The sequence below is a fragment of the Felis catus genome, chromosome B2 (assembly GCF_018350175.1).
Source record: "Felis catus isolate Fca126 chromosome B2, F.catus_Fca126_mat1.0, whole genome shotgun sequence".
NCBI lineage: Eukaryota > Metazoa > Chordata > Mammalia > Carnivora > Felidae > Felis > Felis catus.
The window spans coordinates 114,613,444-114,636,536 of NC_058372.1; the positions used below are offsets into that span (position 1 = coordinate 114,613,444).

The following is a 23,093-nucleotide window of genomic DNA, read 5'->3' on the forward strand; positions in this document are numbered from 1 at the left end:
TCTAGAGCTCTGTGAATGTCAGAGACCTAGGTTCTTCTATGTTATTGTTCTGCCACCCTTCTTGCCACTCCATAATCTAAGAGGGTTTGTCAGCATCAAGTTATCCCAGCCAGCAGAAGGAAGAAAGAACAAATAAGAAAGGGCAAACTGTCATTTAAGTAGGTTTCCTGAAAGTTGCAACATCACATTTTGGCTTCCTATCAATTGGACAGAACTTAGTCACACAGCATACCTTGCCATAAATGAGAGAGAATAACATAGCTTTTATTCCAGGAAGACTGTCCTGCACTAAAAAAAAACAAAAACAAAAACAAAAAATCATTCCTCCATTTCCCTATAAAAGTCTTGCCACAACTCAATCTGCAGCTTTGGAGCAATGGCTTTCCTTCCTCCTTGGACCGGGGTACTAGTTTATTTCTTTTGTGTTTCTTTAGCAGGATCTGACTTCTCAGATCTGTATCCCCCGCTGTGGTTGAAGAGTCCTGGTCAGTTCAGTGACTACAGGGTAGAGAATGGAAAGTACATTATCGATCCCTGGGTATACTCTGAGAGAATGGGGATGTATAAAATCCTAGTGAACAAGACAGCCAGTTATTTTGAAAACTTTGTACCAGACAATGAACAAAATATTTTATGGGGATTACCTCTCCAGAATGGCTGGCAATTTAGAACAGGTAAGAATGACTCTTGTTTTCATCCTAATGATCTACCAATATAACCATGTGGGAAATAGGACTCCGTATACACCATACCATGTTTTTGAAAATTGATTCTTTTCTCTTTCCTCTGTCCCCCTCATAATCATATTTCTCTACTTCTTCTCCATAAATCCTTCTTTTATGTGTTTTCTGTTTTGACTAGAAACCACAGTGAAGAATAAGGTATAGTTGCAGATTAAAAAAAAAAGACTTCATATCAAATCTATTGAATATTCTACAAGTATTTATTGAAATTCCGCGAGGTGCCAGATACCATCCTAAGCACGTAGATGAACAAAGCAGCCAAAAGGCTATACATTAAAAACAGAAGGCGAGGTCAAATTAACTTGCATTTTTTAAAGTTCCAATTGTGATCACCTCTACATGAAGAAAGGACGCACAGACAGGGTGTGGCGTCTCATTCATGAGGATATTTCTCTGCAAATTATTGATTCCTCCTGAAGATACATTCTCGTGTTTAATTAGGAGATATGTTGTGGGCCAAGGGTTCACAAATTAAAAAGACATTTTTGTTGTGGCTGAAAGAAGAAGCTCATAAAAGAGAGTGGTGTCTCCTGCCTGCTCCATACAGTTAACAGCACCAATAAAGAAATTCGTTTTATTCCGATGGGAAAAAATACAGGGAGATAACAGTTTACCTTAGGTCTTAGCAGTGGTCATATTCAGGAGCCACTGAGGTTGGGAAATCATCCATCTTTGTCAGGAAATGTCCTGAGACCCAAAGCTACTCCTGTTCATCTAGCTTTCCTTGGGGTCAAAGCAACCCTGGCCCAGGAGACATCACTAACATAACGTCTACTATGGGAGGCAGGCCAGCCTCAGGGGAGACAAGTCTAAATGGGCTGGTAGTTTAATGCCCTTTTTATTCTTTCATTGCATTTGCACCTCAGGACCAAGCCTGACTAAACTCATCCATTGATGAGCTTGTAAGTATCCAGTATTTGCTACAACGGTGGGGAGGTGGGGTGTGAATAAGTACTTTCAGACAATTCACAACACAATTGAAACAGGAAAAGATAGTAGAAATTAAATGGAAAACAATGAACAACAGCTTTTGTTCTCAATATTTAAGAGTCTCTTATGGTTTGCCTCTTTCCCTCTCTGTAACTTTTTTTCCCCTCCTTCCCCTCCCCCATGGTCTTCTGTTAAGTTTCTCAGGATCCACATATGAGTGAAAACATATGGTATCTGTCTTTCTCTGCCTGACTTATTTCACTTAGCATAATACCCTTCGGTTCCATCCACGTTGCTACAAATGGCCAGATTTCATTCCTTCTCATTGCCAAATAGTATTCCATTATATATATAAACCACATTTTCTTTATCCATTTGTCAGTTGATGGACACTTAGGCTCTTTCCATAATGAACAACAGCTTTTGGATAAAAGTTAAAAGTGCAAAACAAGGGGCATAGTGGAGTCAGCTGGAATAATCAGGAAAAAATGAATTTAAACAGACTTGAAATCTGGATGAAATTTTACTGCGGAAATAGAAATGAAATCTACTAGGAAATTAAAGAATGAGCTAATGAAGTGTTTCTCCGGCTTGGTTGCATATTGAAAATAAATGCCCAGTTAAAAAAATACCAATGTTTAGGTCCATTCTATTCTAATATTAAGCCAAAGGACAGACCTGGAAACAGCATGGTGTAGGAACATGTGATTGAGTGTAGGGTGTGTGTGTGTGTGTGTGTGTGTTTAAGAAAGGGACAGGAAAAGGAAAGAAATGCGGGAGTGAGCAGGAGAGAGTCGTTGAAGATCAATGAAAAAGAAAGAGACAAAATGAAAGCAAAATATTTATTGATATTCAAGAATTAACACTAGCATATAATAAATAATCCCTGCACCCTCTCTTTTCTAGGAAGATTAGCTGATCCCAGACGAAGGAAAGACTGTGGCTATGAATCTGGAGATCTTTTGTGTATCTCTGTGGACAGTTGGTGGGCTGGTAGGTTCATTTAAATGGCAAAACAGGTAATAACCTTCCCCCAAGGAAAGTATTCAACCTAAAATCTTAGGGACAGAGACCAAACAATACTATTCTTTTGTAAGAAGGAATCTATTTCATCATGTACCTTGTGGCCCTTAGGCCACATTCTAGAATTTAACAGCCATAATGTCAATAATGATTCCTTAAGACATGTTCACCTTTAATAGAAGGACTAAAACAAGGATCTGCAAAGGACCACAGCTCCTGAAAGTCCAGCACTGGCAAGTGAGGTGGGAGATCCCATGAGTGAGAGGGAGTCTCCAGAATGAGGAAGGATGAGAAATGAGGGAAGAAGGAAATAAGGCTTTTTCTCATTTTGCTCAAACCAAATGTGTTTAACTTTTAAACCATAAACATGTCAGAGTGATCTACCACAAATCAATTTATCAAATGAGAAATCTAAGGCTTCAACCAGATAATTATTTATTTATTATGAATATAATTCCAACCAGATATTTAATAGTAAAATAATTAGAAGGTATTTTCTAATTCTTTCATTCTATTTTGTGCTTTAGTAACACAATTAATTTATACACAATTTCTTAGATGTATTTCCCAATAACTAGAAACAAGAATATATTAAGTTTCACTTTCTTAGAGTGACACACATCACATACATCTTTACATATTTTTCTAATACAGCACCGACTTGTTCTTTGCAAAGATACGCAAGTAGTCGTGGCCCCAGCACTAGAATTCAGGCTGCTTTATTCTTAGATTGATTTAGTAGTTTGGAGTATCAGCTGCTCCACTGGGGCAGAGAACTACATTCATTAATGAGTGTCCGTGATAAAAAATGTTCTGCATCACCAGTGAGAATCAGTGTAAGCTTTATAACCATCCAAATTATAATGTCTAAATCTGCTGGAGTAGGTTATATTTAGAAAGAAATAAAAAAAAAACCCTCCATTCATTTGTCAATTTAATTATCCAAAGATTCATTGTCAACACTTATCCAAGATGTTTGCTTTAAGACCTAAAAACAAAGACTTTGTGATACCATGGTCGCACATTAAACTTGGCTAAATACAAAGCACAAAATGTCAACACTATACTCACATTAAAATGTTTTAGAAAAAAATTACATTTTATGATAAAACCTCAGTTAGAGGTGTATCATTCTGTGCACAAGTAGATAACTTTCTTCCTTTTTTCACTTAATGTTTTAAAAAAAGAGAATATTGAATAGTATTAAATTAATATTAAATATTAAGATTAATTGTATTTAAAATATTAAAGGCAACTGCATGAGTCTCTGTTTATTTTTTTTTTTAATTTTTTTTCAACGTTTATTTATTTTTGGGACAGAGAGAGACAGAGCATGAACGGGGGAGGGGCAGAGAGAGAGGGAGACACAGAATCGGAAACAGGCTCCAGGCTCTGAGCCATCAGCCCAGAGCCTGACACGGGGCTCGAACTCACGGACCGCGAGATCGTTACCTGGCTGAAGTCGGACGCTTAACCGACTGCGCCACCCAGGCGCTCCTGAGTCTCTGTTTATTTTTTATTGTAGGGTTATTAACAAAAACATGTTTAATTATGTAGGTGATCCTTAGGGGGATTTTCAATTTTTTTTTCTTTTTGCTAGTGATTAACTTTTAGCTTTCTGGATCTGTGAAGTTTTGCTTATTCGTTTACAGATTACTTAAAAATATTGTCTATCACCTTTTGTTAGTGCTTGTGGTAATAATAAGTATTTTGCTCCTACAGATATGAATTACTTTCTATGTGCATTACCCTTCCTTGCTGCGGTTGATTCTGGCATAATGGGGATATCATCAGATGAAGTCATGCTTTTGCCACCACCCAAGGATCAGACAAATTTCTGTCTTAATGTTTCTAGTTGCCAGTCATCCTTTCCTGAAATAATGAGCAAGTGGAATGCCTTTTACCAGGTTGCGGTTTTAAATTTTATAATTTCTTTTCTTAGGAGGTGGTAAGAGAATGTCCTTTTTTGTATAATGCTTTTTGTCTAGGTTTATTTGTGTGCATTATATAATATTTTCTTAGGTATAAAAATGTAAATTATTACGTAAATTATATTATAATATTGCAACAGGGCACTACAGGTCATTAATACCCTCCGAACCAATACAGTAGTAACACAAAGTCTATCCATACGTTTCAAATAAATTATACATAAATGTGAGAGCACAAAAGATATCTTACTGAATGAAAAGATGATTCTGGTTAACTGAAACTTCATGTCAATCAAGGGTTAACCCTTGGGAGAAATACAATTATGGAGTTGGTTTTCAGAGCAGTCAATTAACTTATTTCAACGGAATTAACAAATGATCATATATTGGTAGAACTAAGTAATTATGTGGCAATCAAAACCAAATATTCAATGAGCAAAATACAAACCGATTAAACATAGATGTAGGCTTAGATCCACAATGAAAAGATAAATTTACTAGTTCTATAGATTATTAGTTCACCTTTTTAGATATGCTTGAATTAAATATTCTAATAAAAATTTCCCCTTTTTCTTAATCTTAAAATTTTGTGGTAATTTCTACTGTGATAGCAGAAAAACAAATAACAATCCAAAAACAAAATCCTCTTGACCAGTATAAAATACCGACTCTCAGGAAAATTGTTGTAGTTCATTTCTTATAGATGCATTCAATATTACTATTTGTAATAGATATTTATTATACTCCATGGAGTATTAGTCACTGAAATCTTCCAAAATTCTTAGAAACAAAATTCCTCATGTAGAATATTTCTAAATTATATATGGGAGTAAGATGAAATTGTAGAAGGAAGAATTGTTATATTTTCTTAAATACGAAAAAGTTTCTCCTCTGCTACAGCATTTACAATATCCTTCCAGTAGCTTCGAAGACCTATTGAAGTACTTGTGGGCTGCACATGCCTCAACCCTGGAAAATGCTGGCAAAATATTTGAAGATAGGTAAGAATGGATCCCAAATCATTTCTATTTAATATGGCGAATGATTTTTTGCCTTATTTATGCCTTTTTACTCTTCTAAAGTGGTTGTCAATCTTCTTATTAAACAATTTTAGTCATTGGGTACTTTAATGATGAGGCCTAAATATTTTAGAGTGATTAGACTAAAAAATGTTTTATGAAGAAAAGGGCAAAATTTTGAGAAAAAAAATCTCGCACTAATCAACCAATAACTAATGAAACAACTAGCCAATTAAACAAAATAAAACATACAACCAATTTCTCTACATAAAAAAAGAAAAGAAATTATCTTCTTTATTTTGACCACAGACACATAATATGGTAGGTACATAATTAGGGAACAAGACCAACTACAATCAGGGTTAGCGCACAAGATAGCTTAAAAGATTATTAAGCCACTGCACATATACATCTAGAGGTTATTATACACCTAAATGTTAAAGTGTAAGAATGATTTGTGTTTACTTGTGAATGATTCCCAGTTCAAGTTCAAAGGTTGACAGCGGCTATAGAACCAGAAGGAGCCTATGTTCCCCTTGAAAGGCCATCAGCCAGAGGAATTCTCTTTTACTCTAGGGAAGGTCAATGTTTTGTTCTATTCATGCCTTCAGCTGATTGGATGAGGCCTATTCACATTATGAAGGGAAATATGTTTTACTCTGTCAACTGATTTCAAAATGGAAGTTTCAAAAACACTTTCACAGAAACACCCCAAAGTGGACACTATTTGGGGGTGAAATCAACCACTTTGAGTGAGATAGCAGGGAGAAATCTGGATATGGTAAAAAACAGGAACAAAAAAAATATCAGGGTCCTTGGTATTATGTAAGTAGACTGGTTAATCCAGGAAGGAATGTGTGAGGACCTCTTATTTCATGGTTGTCTCTCCCACTGATTCCATCATGCAGTAAAGGTAAATGAATCACCTAAGTAGCAGATTTCCTCCTTTACCTATTGGTATGGCTTCAAAAACTGGGTATTAAATTGGGCAATGAAATTTTCTCCCTTGGCATTATCAGTGATAGGATTTCAGGCTGCAGCCACCACAAAAGTTGTAACTCAACTGCTTTTCTATTCTTATGACAGGAAATAGGAATGAGATGATCAGACAAGGATTTCAGGCTGGGATTGCCAACCTCAAGATGTGACTGATAGCAAAAGTCATCTTTCTAGATTACTTTTTAAATTTATAGATGTTTCAGTTCATATACAAGGATAAATCACTATAGAATGCAACTTTGTGCCTATTGAAACATAAAAGGACTTTAGTTAAAATTCAAGATCATAGGAATTTTTTTCTTATAGGTATATTTCCTGTCTCTTGTGGTCTCAGACATTTTAACTTATTGTATTTATTGCTGTTTACGTAATGGAACTATATTTGAAAGAATATCATATTTTTAACAGGCCAACTTTATTTAAAAGATGCTTCAAGATCATAGAGCATATGAATTTTTTGGTGAATAATTTGAATAACTTTAAATATTTATATGAGTATTTTGATCACAAGCATATTACCTGAATTTTTTTGGATAGTATTAGAAGCACTTTCCTCATTAATTATACTAAGAAAATTGTTTTCATTAACTCTTTTTATTCTCTAAAATTCTCTCCTTCTTACTTGACCTTCTATTTAGATGTCAACAAATGACTCTCTTAAATGAATTTTTTTAATAGTTACTATTTCTCAAGTACAATAAGTAAAAGAAATTTCACTAAGTATCTTAATGTAATATCTCACTTCAAAATAGCTCCTTTTTCTGGATCATGAGTATGTGGTTGAGCTGTTTAGTAACTTGCTTAAAATCTTACAGCTAGTGAATGGCAGAGCTAGTATTTAAATTTCTTGTGACTCAATAGCTCATCCTCTTACGTGTAAACTATACTGCCTGAAATGTATGTGGCCTAGTTTTACGAGGTCAATAACTACCAAAGTGCTTCTTCCCTTCTGAAAAGATATTAAAAGCTATTAAACAAGAAAAAAATATGCTTCCACCTTTTCAATGTATAATGAAGCAGAAATAAAATATAATATTTACTTCTTTTATGAAGAATCTTTAAATCCTTGGGAGACATGAGTCATACAGGGGAACACCTAAGTGAACAAAATATCATTCATGCCTTTTCTCCATTCCTCTTAGGTAGGTTAGCAGGAGGGTGTGTATGATCAGCACCTCCCTATCCTAGGAGTTAGAGCAGTGGATAGTCCTTAGAGTTTTCCTGCAGCTGCTGCTAAGGCTACTTCCGGAATTTGTCAGACATCCTCTCTCCCTTCCTTCCTTCCTTCCTTCCTTCCTTCCTTCCTTCCTTCCTTCCTTCCTTCCTTCTTTATTTTATATATTGAGTTCAGCTGTTCTCTCTTATTTTTTGTTTTGGATTATTTTTAGTTTGTATATTAGACACTTCTTATATGTCAATGATTTAAGGAGTCAATTGGTTTTATGAAGTTTTGTCATCTTGCCCACCAAAAATACATACAGAAATGAAACAGCTGTATCTAGGGAGAATACCACCATAACCACTGGTTACTTTGGTATTTGGTACTATATTTCTAAAAATGAAAAGTTCTAAAACATTTCCTGATTTGAAGATTTAAGTATTATCCTTTTATTCATGACCATAGAAAATTACCACCTCATTCCCCTTACCCTCACTCCACAAAAATTCTTCCTACTTCTCACTTTCTCTGTATAATTGTTTAGTGATTTGGGTTAGGTCTGTGTTCGATGGTTACATTATTTTGACTATTAATTACTATTCACATCACATGTACTTAACTGATAGTATTTCTTTTTTCTTGTTATCTTATTCCCTTTAGAGTTGATCCTTTTTCTATTGTACCCAACACTAATTACTTCAAATTGCCAAACCAAGGAAGTTTCTTCTCAAGATGTTCAAAAGCATCCAGGATTATATCAATTTCTTCTTCTTGAAGAGGTTTCCTTCAGAACTGTTGACTTGCTCTACTCTGCCTAGGTGGTCAGATATGATTCTTAGGTCTCTAATACCTGTACTGGATTCCTTTTATCTCTTGTGTGTGTGTGTGTGTGTGTGTGTATGTGTGTGTGTGTGTGTGTGTGTGTGTGTGTGTGTGTGTGTTGAATCACCCATTTCCAGTTTCCCACATCTATTTCCTGGATTACTTTGTTTGTTAGGACTTATACACCAGTCAATTCAGAACTGTTGTTGTATGAGAAATGATTTGCATTCTTAAAATACTCTTATTCTATCATGAGTTTTGACTGAGGCTTTGGGCAATTACAGAGATCTAGGCTGGCAATACTTAAGCTTTTTGAAAGCATATCTCCATTAAATTTTAGCTTCACTTTTGCTGTTGAAAGTCTACAATTTACTAGGTGTGTTGTCCTGTATTTTGTTTAGTTTTTTTCCACAAGAATGTAGCACAGTTGATAACTATTAAACCTCAATGTCATATAGCAGTGTTTATTCTTCACATGTTTGAGATTCAGCTGGCAGGTCTGCTGATTTTTTCTGGGCTCACATCATATTATTAGATTTTGATCAGCATCACAGGGATGAATGGAGAAGCTCTGCTCCGCTCCACGCGTCTCTCGTTCTCCAGCAGGCAAACTTGAGTGTTTCCCATAGTGATGGCAGAATGGCAAAAGAGAGAAACCAACTTGCGAAAACGTATTGCAAAACTTATACTGTCAAGTTGATTAATATCTTATTGGCCAAACCAAATCCTTTGACTGAGCTGGAGTCAGAGAGTGATGCTTCTTTCCTTCCCACCTCCTCCCAATGTAGCAGAGAAGGGGCACTGGAAAAATATACCAAAAAACAGAGATGAAGAGTTTTGAAAAATTGGGGCCATGTTCAAAATCTATTATACACTGGGACACTTCCTTCAAATCTCATGTGTTACTTTTTTAGGCAAAAGAATATATTAGGGTTTTTATATACATGAAACAATACTGACCTCTGTATTGTCTACATATACTCAAAACTCTGTGGTCTTGAATCCTAAGATTGGCTGGTGCATGCATATCTGTATTTTAAATGAAAATGGGCCTTTTAAGGTGTATTTTAATTTTTTTACTTCACTACATCTTAACTGACTTCTTAGATAAATTGTCCAATAACACATTCAATTATATCATTTGAAAGGCTTCCACTTAATTTCACTTCTGCTTATATGCCTCTGTGTCTTGAATTGGTACCCTCACCTCCTTCCTAGTGTTTCTGACTCTTGTGCAGTTTATTTAATCCACTGTTCCTAGGGCCTTGTGGCCACTGCTCAAAATCCTTATGGATTTACACTTATTTTTATCCTTATTTCACAGTCAGGTGTCATGTGAGTAAAAGTAGTCACCTGCAAATCCAAACCAAGATCTTCTTTCACCAAGGATGCACTGAACCCACTCTTCTACTTTTGGGTGTTGGAGACAGAGAGGAGCCCATGAGCATGGGAGCCACATACAGGAAGTTTTCTCCTCTGGGTTATGTTATGGTTTACTGAACATTGACAAACATAATGCAAGCATCATCTATTTAATGGTCCTTACATATGTGCTGTGGAAACAGAGAAATTAGAGAATAGTTTAATGGGAAAATAGCTTTCAAATAAATGAATGAAATGGTGCTTTGGGACTACACAGGAGGAGGAAACTTTGTGAAGGAGGTGAAATCTAATGTGATTTGAAAGAGAATGTAGGTGTAGACAGGTGTAGACAACAAAGCAAGGAATAGACAGGGGGAACGATTTGTTAAAAGAACAAAGTTCAAGTTGTTCACTATACTTAGACAACTATCGAGGACAGGAGCCTTGAGTTAAAACTATTTACTACCCTCTTAACTTTTCTCCTGTAATAATGTGTTCCCCAATTAGGTGAGAGAGTTTGGCTTCCTAGCATACTTTCTCCAGTAGGAGAAAAATCCATGTATTTAGAAAATCAGACATCACCTTTTCTAGGATGCTCAATGTTTCAGGGGCCTCCTCATTTCAGGAAATCAATAGTGTTGCAAAAGAATCTCAGTCTAGCAAACTTTTTATTTTTATCTGCCATTTCTAAAGAGTATTACTTAGTCATGATCTAACATCTATCTGATCATTATATGATATTCAATTATAAGTGTAAAGTGTTTGGTTAAAAGAGATAAAAATTCAAAATAAAATATAAACAATTGATGAAATGGTCCTTTGCAAGTTCAAAATTTTAATTACCTATATTCATATCTTCAAAGGTAGGAGCTCAAAACATCACATTCTAAATTTTTTATGTTTATTTATGTGAGAGAGAGAGAGAGAGAGAGAGAGAGAGAGAGAGAACGAGCAGGGGAGGGGCAGAGAGAGACAGAGACAGACTCTGAAGCAGGCTCCAGGCTTTGAGCTGTCAGTACAGAGTCTGACATGGGGCTCAAACTCACAAGCCGTGAGATCATGACCTGAACTGAAGTCGGATGCTTAACTAACTGAGCCACCCAGGTGCCCCAAGCCATCACATTCTAAAACTAAGAACTACATTATCAGTTTATTGGCAGAAGATGATCTTTAGTCAAATTATGGAAAGAGCACTGTCTGATTAATGGATAAAGAAGATGTGGCAGCACACACACACACACACACACACACATACATACAACGGAATATTAGTCATAAAAAAGAATGAAATCTTGCCACTTACAAAGACACGGATGGAGCTACAACATATTATGCTAAACAAAATAAGTCAGTCAAAGAAAGACAAATACCATATGATTTCACTCATATGTGGAGTTTAAGAAACAAAACAGGTGAACATAGGGGAAAGGGAAAAAAAGAGAGGGAAGCAAACCATAAGAGACTCCTAACTATGGAGAACAAACTGAGGCTTGCTGGAGAATAGGTGGGTGGGAGATGGGCTAAATGGATGATGGGTATTAAGGACGGCACTTGTGATGAGCACTGGGTGTTATATGTGAGTGATGAATCACTAAATTCTACTCCTGAAACCAATATTACACTATATGTTATCCAATCAGAATTTAAATAGAAACTTAAAACCAGAAAAAAAACAATGAAGCTGAAATTCTGAGTGGACTAATTATAATTGTACATGTTTCCACTTGTCTCTTAGGCTGGAGTATTATTCTAAACCAGAAGCAGACTTTGGAAAAAATTGGTGTGTGGCTGTGGAATACTTGGCTGCATCCCTCTTTCCTACAACTTTGATTATTACACATGAATTCCAGAGAGGCCTGCCACCACGGATGCTTGTTAACGGGGATAGAGCCCCTTTCATCAGCGACTTTACTGACTTTCAAAACACTGTCCTGCTTGTTCTAAGTTTTCTTCCCAGATTGGATAACTCTTCAGGTAAGGCCCTTAAAAACAAAAGCTTGAAGAAAACTAATATTTTCATTGAATAAAGGAAGATATAACGATTTTATCAGATATAAAGGTCATTATAACACATACTCTTAAGGAAAGTCATGATTACCTATGGGTGTCCTTTCCACACTTTTTGGTCCTTCCAATCAAGGACTGTTTTTTCTTATGCATCTTTATTGACTCATAAGGCCACCAGGCTACTTCAAGTCCACTTTTCATCTACAAACCGAGATACATTCCTTTGCTGCTGTTGTGATAGTATTCCCTTTTTAAAACCCTTATATGTTGGTCTTTTTTATTTTTATTTTTAATTTTTTTAATGTTCATTTATTTTTGAGAGAGAGAGAGAGAGACAGAGAGACACACCACGAACAGGGGAGGGGCACAAAGAGAGGGAGACACAGAATATGAAGCAGACTCTAAGCTCTGAGCTGTCAGCACAGAGCCTGTCACGGGGCTTGAACTCACAAGCCATGAGATCATGACTTGAGTATGTCCTAAGTCGGACACTTAACCGACTGAGCCAAGTTGGATGCTTAACCAATTTAGTCACCCAGGCGCCCCTGGTCTTGTCTTTCTTTCTTTCTTTCTTTCTTTCTTTCTTTCTTTCTTTCTTTCTTTCTTTCTTTTGAAATATTTTTAAAAGTTTATTTACTTTTGAGAGAGAGAGAGAGAGAGAGAGAGAATGAGAACAAACGGGGGAGGGACAAGGAAAGAGGGAGACACAGAATGCGAAGCAGGCTCCAGGCTCTGAGCTGTCAGCACAGAGCCCAATGCAGGGCTGCAACCCATCAACCATGAGATCATGACCTGAGCTGAAGTTGGACTCCCAACCCACTGAGCCACCCAGGTGCCTCTGTTGCTCTTAAATTTAGAAAAATAAACAAATCTCAAAAGAAAATCTTCAATGATTTAATGGGAAAAACTAGCAAATTGACTTACGTGAGCTCTCTTCATCTGGCCTTACCAGTCACGGATGAGGTATTCTGCTGCAGCTCCTCAGCTATAGGGTCTCCTATCAAAGCAAAAAATAGAAAGAATCCATAATTATACATTTGAATAACCACATCATCTCAATTTCGCAGATATGCTCTTATGCAGTGAACCAAGCTTAAAACATAATTAAAATATTACTAGCTTTAAATCCCTTCAAAGAATCTGAAAGATATAAAATCAGAGTAAACATAAATACATGAAATATATGTTTTTGAAAACTTGCTTGCATTAGTTAGAGTAAAAAATAAACCCAAACATTTAAGGAAGGCCTTCATGCAATTGCAGTTTCTTCTTGGTGCAGTAATGTTTCCTGCAATATTCTCAGCAATGGTAGCTTCCCTTTACACAATCAGTAGAGGACTAAGACTCCTTCCATCTGTGGTTGTTCCAATCCCTGCCTTCTATGTTATTTACACCCCACCAGTAGCAAGATGCTATAGTGTTTGGAGAAGCAAGTGGGCTAGGGAATTAAACTGTTGTCCACGAACTAAGCACCATGAAAGGAGAAGCATGAATTTTGGTAGTCACCTGCCCATCTCTGCCAAAGTATCAGATGGTAAAATTGCATTGTAGACCTGGGTTGTATAAACTGGATCTCTCCTCTGAAGATGTACAAGGCAAAGAACTGAGTGGGGAGTTGGTAGTTATTTAATTTAAAGCTTGAAAGTACCACACTACAAGATTTTATTCCAAGATTCGGTTTTACTGAAATTTGGCTTTGGATAGATCAGGCAGGTTTGAATTGCTTTCACAAGAAACAAATGTTAAAAACTACTGGTGAAAAATTGGTGAGCCTTCATAGTATAATTGCATAGATGTTGTATAACAAGGCATTCACTATCATCTAGTCGTCCTTCTTGCTCTCTATGCTCCCAGTGACCCTCAGAATTCAATCACAGTATCAAAGGTCTTGGAGTTTTCAAATAAGCAGAGGATGGGGAAAGTAGATGTACTGAAAACAAAGCATTAGTGAAAAACAAATTCAACAATAGGCATTTTCAATTCATCTTCAATAGAAATATATGTATACATTTGCAGTAAAAGTTTTCAAAGTGTCATTTAGCTACTTTTTAGTCTCCAGAAGTGTTTGCTACAAGAAACCTTAGCAAAATTCATTAATATTTTTTAAGTTTATTTATTTATTTTGAGAAAGACAGAGTGCGTGCATAGGCATGCCTGTGCATGCACATGAGCTGGGGAGTGACAGAGACAGAGAGGGAGACAGAGAACCCCAAGCAGGCTCTGCACTGTCGCAGCAGAGTCAGACATGGGACTTGATCTCACAAACTGAGAGATCATGATGAGATCATGACCTGAGCTGAAATTAAGAGCCAGATGCTTAACTGACTGAACCACCCAGGTCGCCTCATTAAATTTAATCTACAAAATAAAATTAACCTTTTCAGACTTCAATTTAGCTATTTAACACTTTTGCTCATGGTAAGAATTGGCATGGAGTTTTTCATTTTTAATTATGTAAAATTCTGAACCATCTCTTTGTCTATAGTGGCATAAGTTTTAATCCTTGACTATACATATTCTAAGAGTAAAGCTCATATTAAAGTTGAAAATATTATTAGGTATAAATTAGTAAGAAAAAAGCACTTGGCTAGATTTTATTACTTTTCCCCCATGGGTGATGTTTAAAATAAGGAATGAAGACTGAATGAAGATTCAAAACTGTCAAACGCTGATGATTCATGTTAATATAATTTAAAATGTTTTAAAACTTATTAAATTTTAAGATTCAAGGCTGAGGCCAGCCACCCCTTTTGCTGCCTCCAACCTGACCAAGAAGGTCGTTACTCCCCACTCTTCTGCTGCAATGGTCACTACCTCCTCCTTTCTTCAAATGAGGACAATTGGTGGCTGAAGTATGATGTACAAAGAGGGGGGAAGAAATGAGCTTGGGCATCTCTGAAGCTTCAGTGCAGATGATGACATAAGAGGCTCCTGAACTTACCTCCTTTCATGGATACACCCAATCTACAACTACATACAGAACAATTCACCTGACAGAAATCCAGAAGCTAGCTAAGTGACTCTTACCCTTTGAAAAAATGAGAGAAAAATCCACAATGAAGCAAGAAAGAGAGGCTGAGACACAATTTTGCCATGAACCCCAGCCTTGGTGAGGTGACACACAATCGGGAGGGACCTCACAACTCCCAGCTTCTCCTTAAGGAGTGCTGGCTTTGGAATCCCACATCTAGCACATCAATGTCTAAGACTTCCATGTGAGAGAGATGGGTGCCCAAAGCATCTAGCTTTGAAAGCCAACAGGGCTTGTATCCACAAGACCCAGGAGGCTATAGCCAAGTAAGAGACAGTTCTTAAAGGGCTTGTGCAGACTCACTGTGGCAAATTCCCAAAGGTGCAGAGCAGATGAAGCAAACTGAAACATATCCAATCTTTTCATGAAAGAGGCCTATTTATTCATTTTAATAGCTATGAACTGAGGGGCAGCCTTCTAATTTAATACTACAATACTCTCTAGAAACCGAGGGCATGGTAGGTGCACTGTTGTCACTCTCTGTGTGTCTCATTTCAAGGTGGAGATATCTCCTGGAAAGAAATTGTGCACACCTATGGTGTCATGTTTTCTTCAGTTGTCCTCCAGAGGGTACCCCTTGATGTGTGGCTCTGATGGCCGATAGGGCTTAAATTCACGGGTTCTGTAGGACTGTAACAAACAAAAGCTGCTACCTGAGGATCTAGTTTAAAATCATCTGGCATCTAGGTGCTGACTGAGTTCTGCCTCTTTGGGACACTGACATGTCTTGGCACACCTTCAACTACTAGGGGCCATTAAGAACAAAGAAAGCTGCTTGGACAATCACAAAGGATTGAGAGACAACCAAGAGTGAGGGCAGAGTTGAATAAGATTTATCTTTTACACAGAGGCCACTCTTTCAAAACTGGAAGAGGTGACTATTTTATCTAATCCACAGAAACCATCACAGAAAGGCAAGGAAAATGAAGAAACAGAGGAGTGTGTTCCAAACAAAATAACAACATAAAACCTCATAAAGAGACTTTAATAAAATGGAGATAAGCGATTTTCCTGGTAAAGAGTTCAAAATAATGGTCATAAAGATGCTCTCTGGTGTCAGGAAAAGAATTCATGAACAAAATAAAAATTTCAACAAGGAAATATAAAATATAAGAAAGTACCAAACTGACATCATTGACCTGGAAAATATAATAACAGAGCTAAAAAATTAATAGAGAGATTCAACTGCAGTCTGGATGAACTGGAAGACAGAATCAGGAACTTGAGTACAAGGCAGTGGATTTTATCCAATGAGAAGAGCAAAAAGAAAGAAGAATGCAAAATGATGAAGATAGCTTAAAGATATTTATGGCACAACATCAAGTGGACCAATCTTTGTGTTACAAGGTCTGAGAAAATAGAAGATAGAGAGAAAGGGAAGAAAACTTATCTGCATAGCCAAAGCAATCTTGTAAAAGAAGAATAAAGGTGGAGGCATATCCCGTACAGAATTCAAGCTACATTATAAAGCTGTAGTTAGCAAAACAGAAGAGTACTGGTATAAAGACCGACATATAGATCAATGGAGCAGAATAGAGAGCCCAGAAATAAACCCATACATATATGATCAGTTAATTTACAACAAAGGAGCCAAGAATATGTAATAGTGAAAGGACATTCTCTTAAGTGGCTGAGACAGCCACCTGCAAAAGAATGAAATTGGACAATTATCTTACAGCATATGCAAATGAATGAAAAATTAATTATGTTGTACACCCACAACTAATACAATGTTACATGCCAATTATATCTCAATTTTAAAAACTTACTAACCTTCAAATCTGATAATCTATTGCATTAAACTAAAAGCACACAATGGGTGTGATATAAAGTTAAGAGGTTAACATGTAGAAAGGAACTCCTATGTATTAAACACCCACCATGTGCCTGAAATTGTGTCAGGTGCTTTTTTTCATTACCATATATAAATATCACTACAATACTTTCACAAAAATATTATTGCCAAGACTGGGGTTGAACACTGGCATTCGTCCTTGAAGAGACCCTGTTGCTATGGACCTGGTCCTGCTCTCAGCCAGCGGCCCAGAGTGGAGCAGGGGGACAAACATGAATGTTGGAGTTGCCCACAGTGAGGTGGATGCAAGTCCCTGTATAATGAACAGCCAGGGCACGTGGCCGCCATACGCATCGGGAGCTGGCTTGCTTCACATTGTCGTCCTCAGTATTCCCTTCTTCATTGTTTCTGTTGTTTGCACCTTAACAAATATTATACATACTCTCAGGATGTATGGGTTTTTTGGATGCAGTAAAAAGAGTGCCTTTTGAAACTCCCGACAAAGGTAAAAGCAAGGTGTCCCCTGATTCGTTGGAAACACCTGGACTGTGGAGTGCAATTTAAACCTTCACAGAAGTTTCGCACAGTTTTTCCAATAATTCTATATTATCTGGCAAGTCTCTGTCAATGTATGATCCAACTCACTTCATCCTAAACACAGCGTCTCTCCTGAGTTGCTGATTCCAAGAATGCCAAAGTTACACGGTGTTTGGATCTTTGGAATTAATGAGTATTGAAATGTTTTGAAACAGAACAAAAATTTTTAGAGCTACTGAGTTTTCTGTAAGGAAGGAATGGTTAGTAAATTGCACTGTTTCTGTGATAATGTGAAATCGAAGATTTTTATATTGTAGGGCTGGTTGGTGTTCTTTCGTGTACTGTTATAAAGTGCAGATTTTTACTGGAAGAGGCCTCTTTTGAATGCATCTGGGATCTTTCTGAAGAGAAGCTTTATAGTCAGGCTGGGCAGCCCAGCTTATAAATTAAATGGCTATAAAGTGAGGGTGTACTAGATAAATTCAAGGAAATGTGAGATTTTTAAGAAACTAAGACCAACTTAGTTTATAATGAATGGGATTATGTTAGAAGAAGAAAATTTCCAATCATTTACACATGGGCAATTTAGGTAAACTTACATGTAAACCAGAATCATCCCTTTACAAGTTTATTATAGATTGATTTCATTACCATACATATTCCCCTTTTATTTTCTAAGAGGAAATGTATTCCCTTGTTTTATGCAATCCCTACCTTTGTTGGTTTTGCTGGCTCAACATTGTATTGATAGAGGAGGTCATTTTTACATTTATTAAGTTACCGAGTTCATGAAGATCACTTCCGTGACTGGCATTAGAAGACACCAGGCATCTTATGAACAGCCTCCGAATCCACCTTCTAATTTTGGAGCAAAGTGGGTTTTGCTGCCTTTCCAGACACAAGGTTGCTAAACCAGTTAGGGAAACAATTTATTTTATTCAGTTAAAGTATATGGTAATTTAAAGGCCTCTGCTTATTTGGTTGATCAATTGACTTGTTAAAGTCTGCCATTTTTTAGAAAAGGAAATAAAATGAACAACTATGTAGCAGACTGTGGTCTGGCAGAAACCATTTCTTCAGAAACAGCACCAAAGTAAATAATTGGAGTCTTTTACAGCAGGTCCCCAGTAAAAGAAAACATTTTTTTCTTAGTCCTTGCTGCTTTCAACCCCTGTATTTTTCCTATTAATATTTGCCGTTCCCCATATGGGTCTTGGTGTAGGTAAGCCAAAGTGGTAACTATTTCCAAAGCCGCAATCATGTTGAATTCTTCACTTAGAGAAGCTTCTCATAGTTGTTGACATTAACTCTAAGAAATAACTACATATTTTGAGAAGTAAATATTTATTTACTTAGAGAGGTAAATATGTCAAAAAAACAAATTCTGATCGGAGATGAAACGGAAAAACCTAGTAACATTTGTAAACAAACACCGAAGAGAGTTTATAGACCAACTTAAAAATCTGTTTCAATAGGCTGACTTTTGGGGGTAATTATCATTGTTTGGTATTTCAACAGTATTGAGTTTAGAAACCAGTTGTATGATAATGCCTTTGTATCTTTGTCTTTTCCCATGCATTTTTAAGTAACCAGAATCTATATTTTAATAACATTTTTCTGTGGTGTCAAAAAACGTTATTGCCAATATTTTGCCAGTAAAGAAACAGAGGTTTTCTAAGTTTAAACAATTCACTAGCTGGTAAATGAGACAGTAAATTTGCATTCTGGCACATTATTTTAAAGCCTGTGCTCTTTCTTGGGCGCCTGGGTGGCGCAGTCGGTTAAGCGTCCGACTTCAGCCAGGTCACGATCTCGCGGTCCGTGAGTTCGAGCCTCGCGTCAGGCTCTGGGCTGATGGCTCGGAGCCTGGAGCCTGCTTCCGATTCTGTGTCTCCCTCTCTCTCTGCCCTTCCCCCATTCATGCTCTGTCTCTCTCTGTCCCAAAAATAAAAAACAAAAACAAAAACGTTGAAAAAGCCTGTGCTCTTTCTCTTTAACACATCATCCTCCTATATACTGAAATCTATACTCTAGATAAGTCTGAAATCTAGCGTCAGCCCTTTGCTTTCTTGTTGGGTGTGTTGACTGACTCAATATTAATCAAATCTGAAGATTTTAAAGTAGCCCAATTTCCTCGCTAGTTTAAACAGAAAAAAAGAAAAAAGCTATCCCTGGGTCTTGAGACTTTATAATAGGTTAGCTCTAGCCAGCTGAGAAACATGAACCAAATGCTCTCACCCACCAATCAAGTAACATGCTCCATCTCCGTGGAGACGAGAAAAAGATGTTTCTGAGAATAGCTCTTCATGGAAATTAAGCATTATCTTCCCTCCCATCCCCAAAGAGTGGAGGAAGAAAATAGAGGTAGACCTGGGACCAAGTACTCGGGACACTTTCAAACCACTACCTCTCATATGTTAACAGATATAACTTGAAATATTTCTTCTCTTCAAAAATTGTTTTTAAAATGCTAACTTATTTTTTCTCTATTTAAAAAGTGTTTTAATTGCTGTGACTTTTACTAATTTATTTTAAAGTGTGTACAATATATTTAAACTTAAAAAGTCTAAGTGTACCAACACATTAAATAAAAATAAAAGTCATCTTGTTCACCACTTCATTTATCTCTTGGCCCTTTGCCCAATTTTCAGAGGTGGTGCAAATTTCTGGAATTCATTTATATATAAAACAATATGAATAAATAAAACTTGTGTTGTTTGCACAAATGAAATCAAACTGCTCTGCCCTACCCTTTTTTTTTAAGTTTTTTAAGAGAGAGAGAGAGTGGGAAAGGCAGCAAAAGAGGGGGAGAGAGAGAGAGAGAGAGAGAGAGAGAGAGAGAGAGAGAGAGAGAGAGAGAATCCCAAGCAGGCTCCTCGCTGTCTGTACAGAGCCCCATGAGGGGCTCGAACTCAAGAGCCCTGAGATTATGACCTGAGCCAAAATCAAGGGTCAGAAGCTTAACTGAATGAGCCACCCGGGTGCCCCTGCACTATATTTTTTTACTAAAAAATTTTCTTGAAGCTCTTTTGATATCAGGACATATTGACCCAAACATTCTGTTTAAAGGATATGTAATGTTTCATTTAATTAATTAACTATAATTCTAGGCTTTATTTTCTGTTATTAGCTATTGACAATAATGCAACAATGGCACGATACGTATATTTTTCTTGGTATAATTTATGATTTTACCAATAAATTTGTAGAGAGAAAATAAACTAAAATCAATGAGTCATATATTGTTCAGTGGCACTTAAAATAATTTTCAGGAGTTTACATTTTTGTCACAAAACTGAATAACATTTCTTGTTTTCTCTAACCCATTGTCTTATAGCAATTTCTATAACTTATGTTAGCTTGTTATGTAGAAAATGCTACTTCACTGTTGCAAAGTTCAACTCTTTTAACATGTTTGTGTACTTTTCCTAGTTTTCTGATTATTTACATTTCTTATTGATTTTTATATGAAGAGTTGGTCAATAAATTATAAATTTGAAAACTTCATGTGTGTGATTATCATATAATGAGCATATAATTTTTATATGCAAAAATACATAGAATTTTCCTTAAAATAAACATTTCAATAATTGAGGATAAACTTAAATTTACATGTGATAATTTTATATATTTTCCAGGTTTATTGTCATTGACTGGATGGAAATTTTTAATGAAGACACAGGAAGCAAGAAAGGAAGTTCTAGAGCTTTTTGAAATAATTCTTGAAATCTTTAATCCAAAATTTCGGTATATTCCTAATGTTTAATTAATGAACTAAAAATGAACAATTCTAATTTGTTGAGAAACAGTAATTTCAAAATTTTAATGTGATCATGACCATACAGTTTTCTTATTTCTGATATTTTTGATGTGTGCTCCTTTGTTAGGATTTTATCTATGAATTCTAACTTTAAATTTAAATTAATGCAGGGCACTTGGGTAGCTCAGTCGGTGAAGCGTCCGACTTTGGCTCAGGTCATGATCTCACGGTCTGTGAGTTTGAGCCCCGTGTCGGGCTTTTTGCTGACAGCTCAGAGCCTGGAGCCTGTTTCAGATTCTGTGTCTCCCTCTCTCTCTGCCGCTCCCCCACTTGTGCTCTGTCTCCCTCTGTCTCAAAAATAAATCAACATTAAAATAAATAAAATAAATAAAATAATTTAAATTAATGCTATGATGATTGTGCTCAATTAATAATTCTTGATTTTTAAATTTATCAATACTTAAAATATTTTGGCTGTAAAGAAAATTATATTAAGGTATCATAAATCACTGTGAATCAATAAACAGACATTAAATTTATATGCCTCTTTTGTTGTTATCCTATGTAACCCAATTTCATGAAATTTAGAGCAATATGTCTTGCTGATTTATGACCAAAATCCAGAACATTTTAAAATTAAATACCGACAGTCAGCTAAAATTTTTAAAACTCATTAAACGGAACTGGCAGAGTATGTACCCGGTTTGTCATTTTTGTGTGTGTTTTCACTGACTACAATTTTATAACAATTATACATTAAGTTTCCCCTCCTTTGATCCTCACTTGATAATGATTGCTTAAGGGTCAAGTTTGTCCCTGTTGCTCTCTTCTAGGAGAGACACAACTCTGGTCGGGAGGCGGTGACTTCCGGTGGCTTCCAGGGCTATACGGAAGCTTGCATGTGCAGGTTTCCCAGGGCCTCATCCACACACTAAATCCACCCTCTGACTGCGGCAAATAGAAACGCTTATTACCTTTGCTCTCTTTCTGATGTAAGTAATGTCCACATCATGACTGGAGGGATCTTTTCCATTATAAGTCAGATCATGTTTCTCCTCTGCCCAAGCTTAAAATTGCTTGCTGCCTCTCCCAGAGCAAAACCCACATGTGGCTCACACAGCCCAGCCAGCAGGATCTGGATTCCTCACTCCCTCTGCTCAGCTCTCCTTCCACTCTCCCCTTTCATACCTGCCTCCTTGCTCTTCCTCAGATGCTACAAGCACACCCATGACATGATTTTTGGAGCATTGTTTCCCTTCTGTAAAGAATGTTCTTCCCCCAAATCACTGCCTGCTTCACCTTTATACTTCCGGCTGGTCTTTTTCCAATGTCAGAATAGTCTCAGACTTCTTTGTATAAATTTGTGCCCACTCAACAATCTCTATTTTTTTTAATCCTGCTTAATTTTTTTCTTCCTATCACTCATCTCCACCCATCAAATGTTGTATAAGTTTCTTTGTTTCTTGTCTGCCTTCCTATGCTGGTGTGGGAGCTCCATGATAGTAGAGCTTTATTTTCTATACTGCTGCATCCCTGGGACCCAGGAGAGCAGTTTTAGTAAGCACTCAAATATAGTCTGATTTGGATGAATAAATGAAAAAAAATAATGGTTTAAAAAATAAGAAGGAATTGGTGGAGGTTTCAAGTGCCAAAACAGAGTTTTGTTTTAATATGAAAGCCACAGGCGTATACTATGGATACTTGAAGGAAAGGGTAGAAATTACCTGACAGTTAAAGAGCATAATAAATTTCAGGAAGACAAAATCAGAATAAGCCAGGAACTGCTGCTATCCAATCTGATCACTGGGACGTAGTTTAGGAAAATAGTTATGAAAATAAAGAAAAAGTAGTAAAACTAAATGTGACAAAAAGTAAATTGGCTGAATTAACATGGGTGGAGGAATGTAGCATTTCATAGACACTCTTAATACTGTGATCTTTTGAGAAGTAGAAAGCATTGGGGCCATTCCCATAG

At 36.5% G+C, this 23,093-nt stretch overlaps 1 protein-coding gene and 1 pseudogene across 1 annotated transcript; both read left to right on the forward strand.

Annotated features, from left to right (window-relative positions):
- The first annotated feature begins 376 nt into the window (after window positions 1-376).
- On the forward strand, window positions 377-21,354 carry CB2H6orf58 (chromosome B2 C6orf58 homolog). Its single transcript, XM_045058637.1, has 6 exons — window positions 377-674; window positions 2,580-2,666; window positions 4,419-4,603; window positions 5,528-5,628; window positions 11,724-11,962; window positions 20,997-21,354. The coding sequence occupies exons 1-6, from the start codon at window positions 377-379 to the stop codon at window positions 21,122-21,124; spliced, it is 1,038 nt and encodes a 345-aa protein (XP_044914572.1). The 3' UTR covers window positions 21,125-21,354.
- Window positions 17,094-17,558, forward strand: LOC101087065 (annotated as a pseudogene).
- Window positions 21,355-23,093: the final 1,739 nt, after the last annotated feature.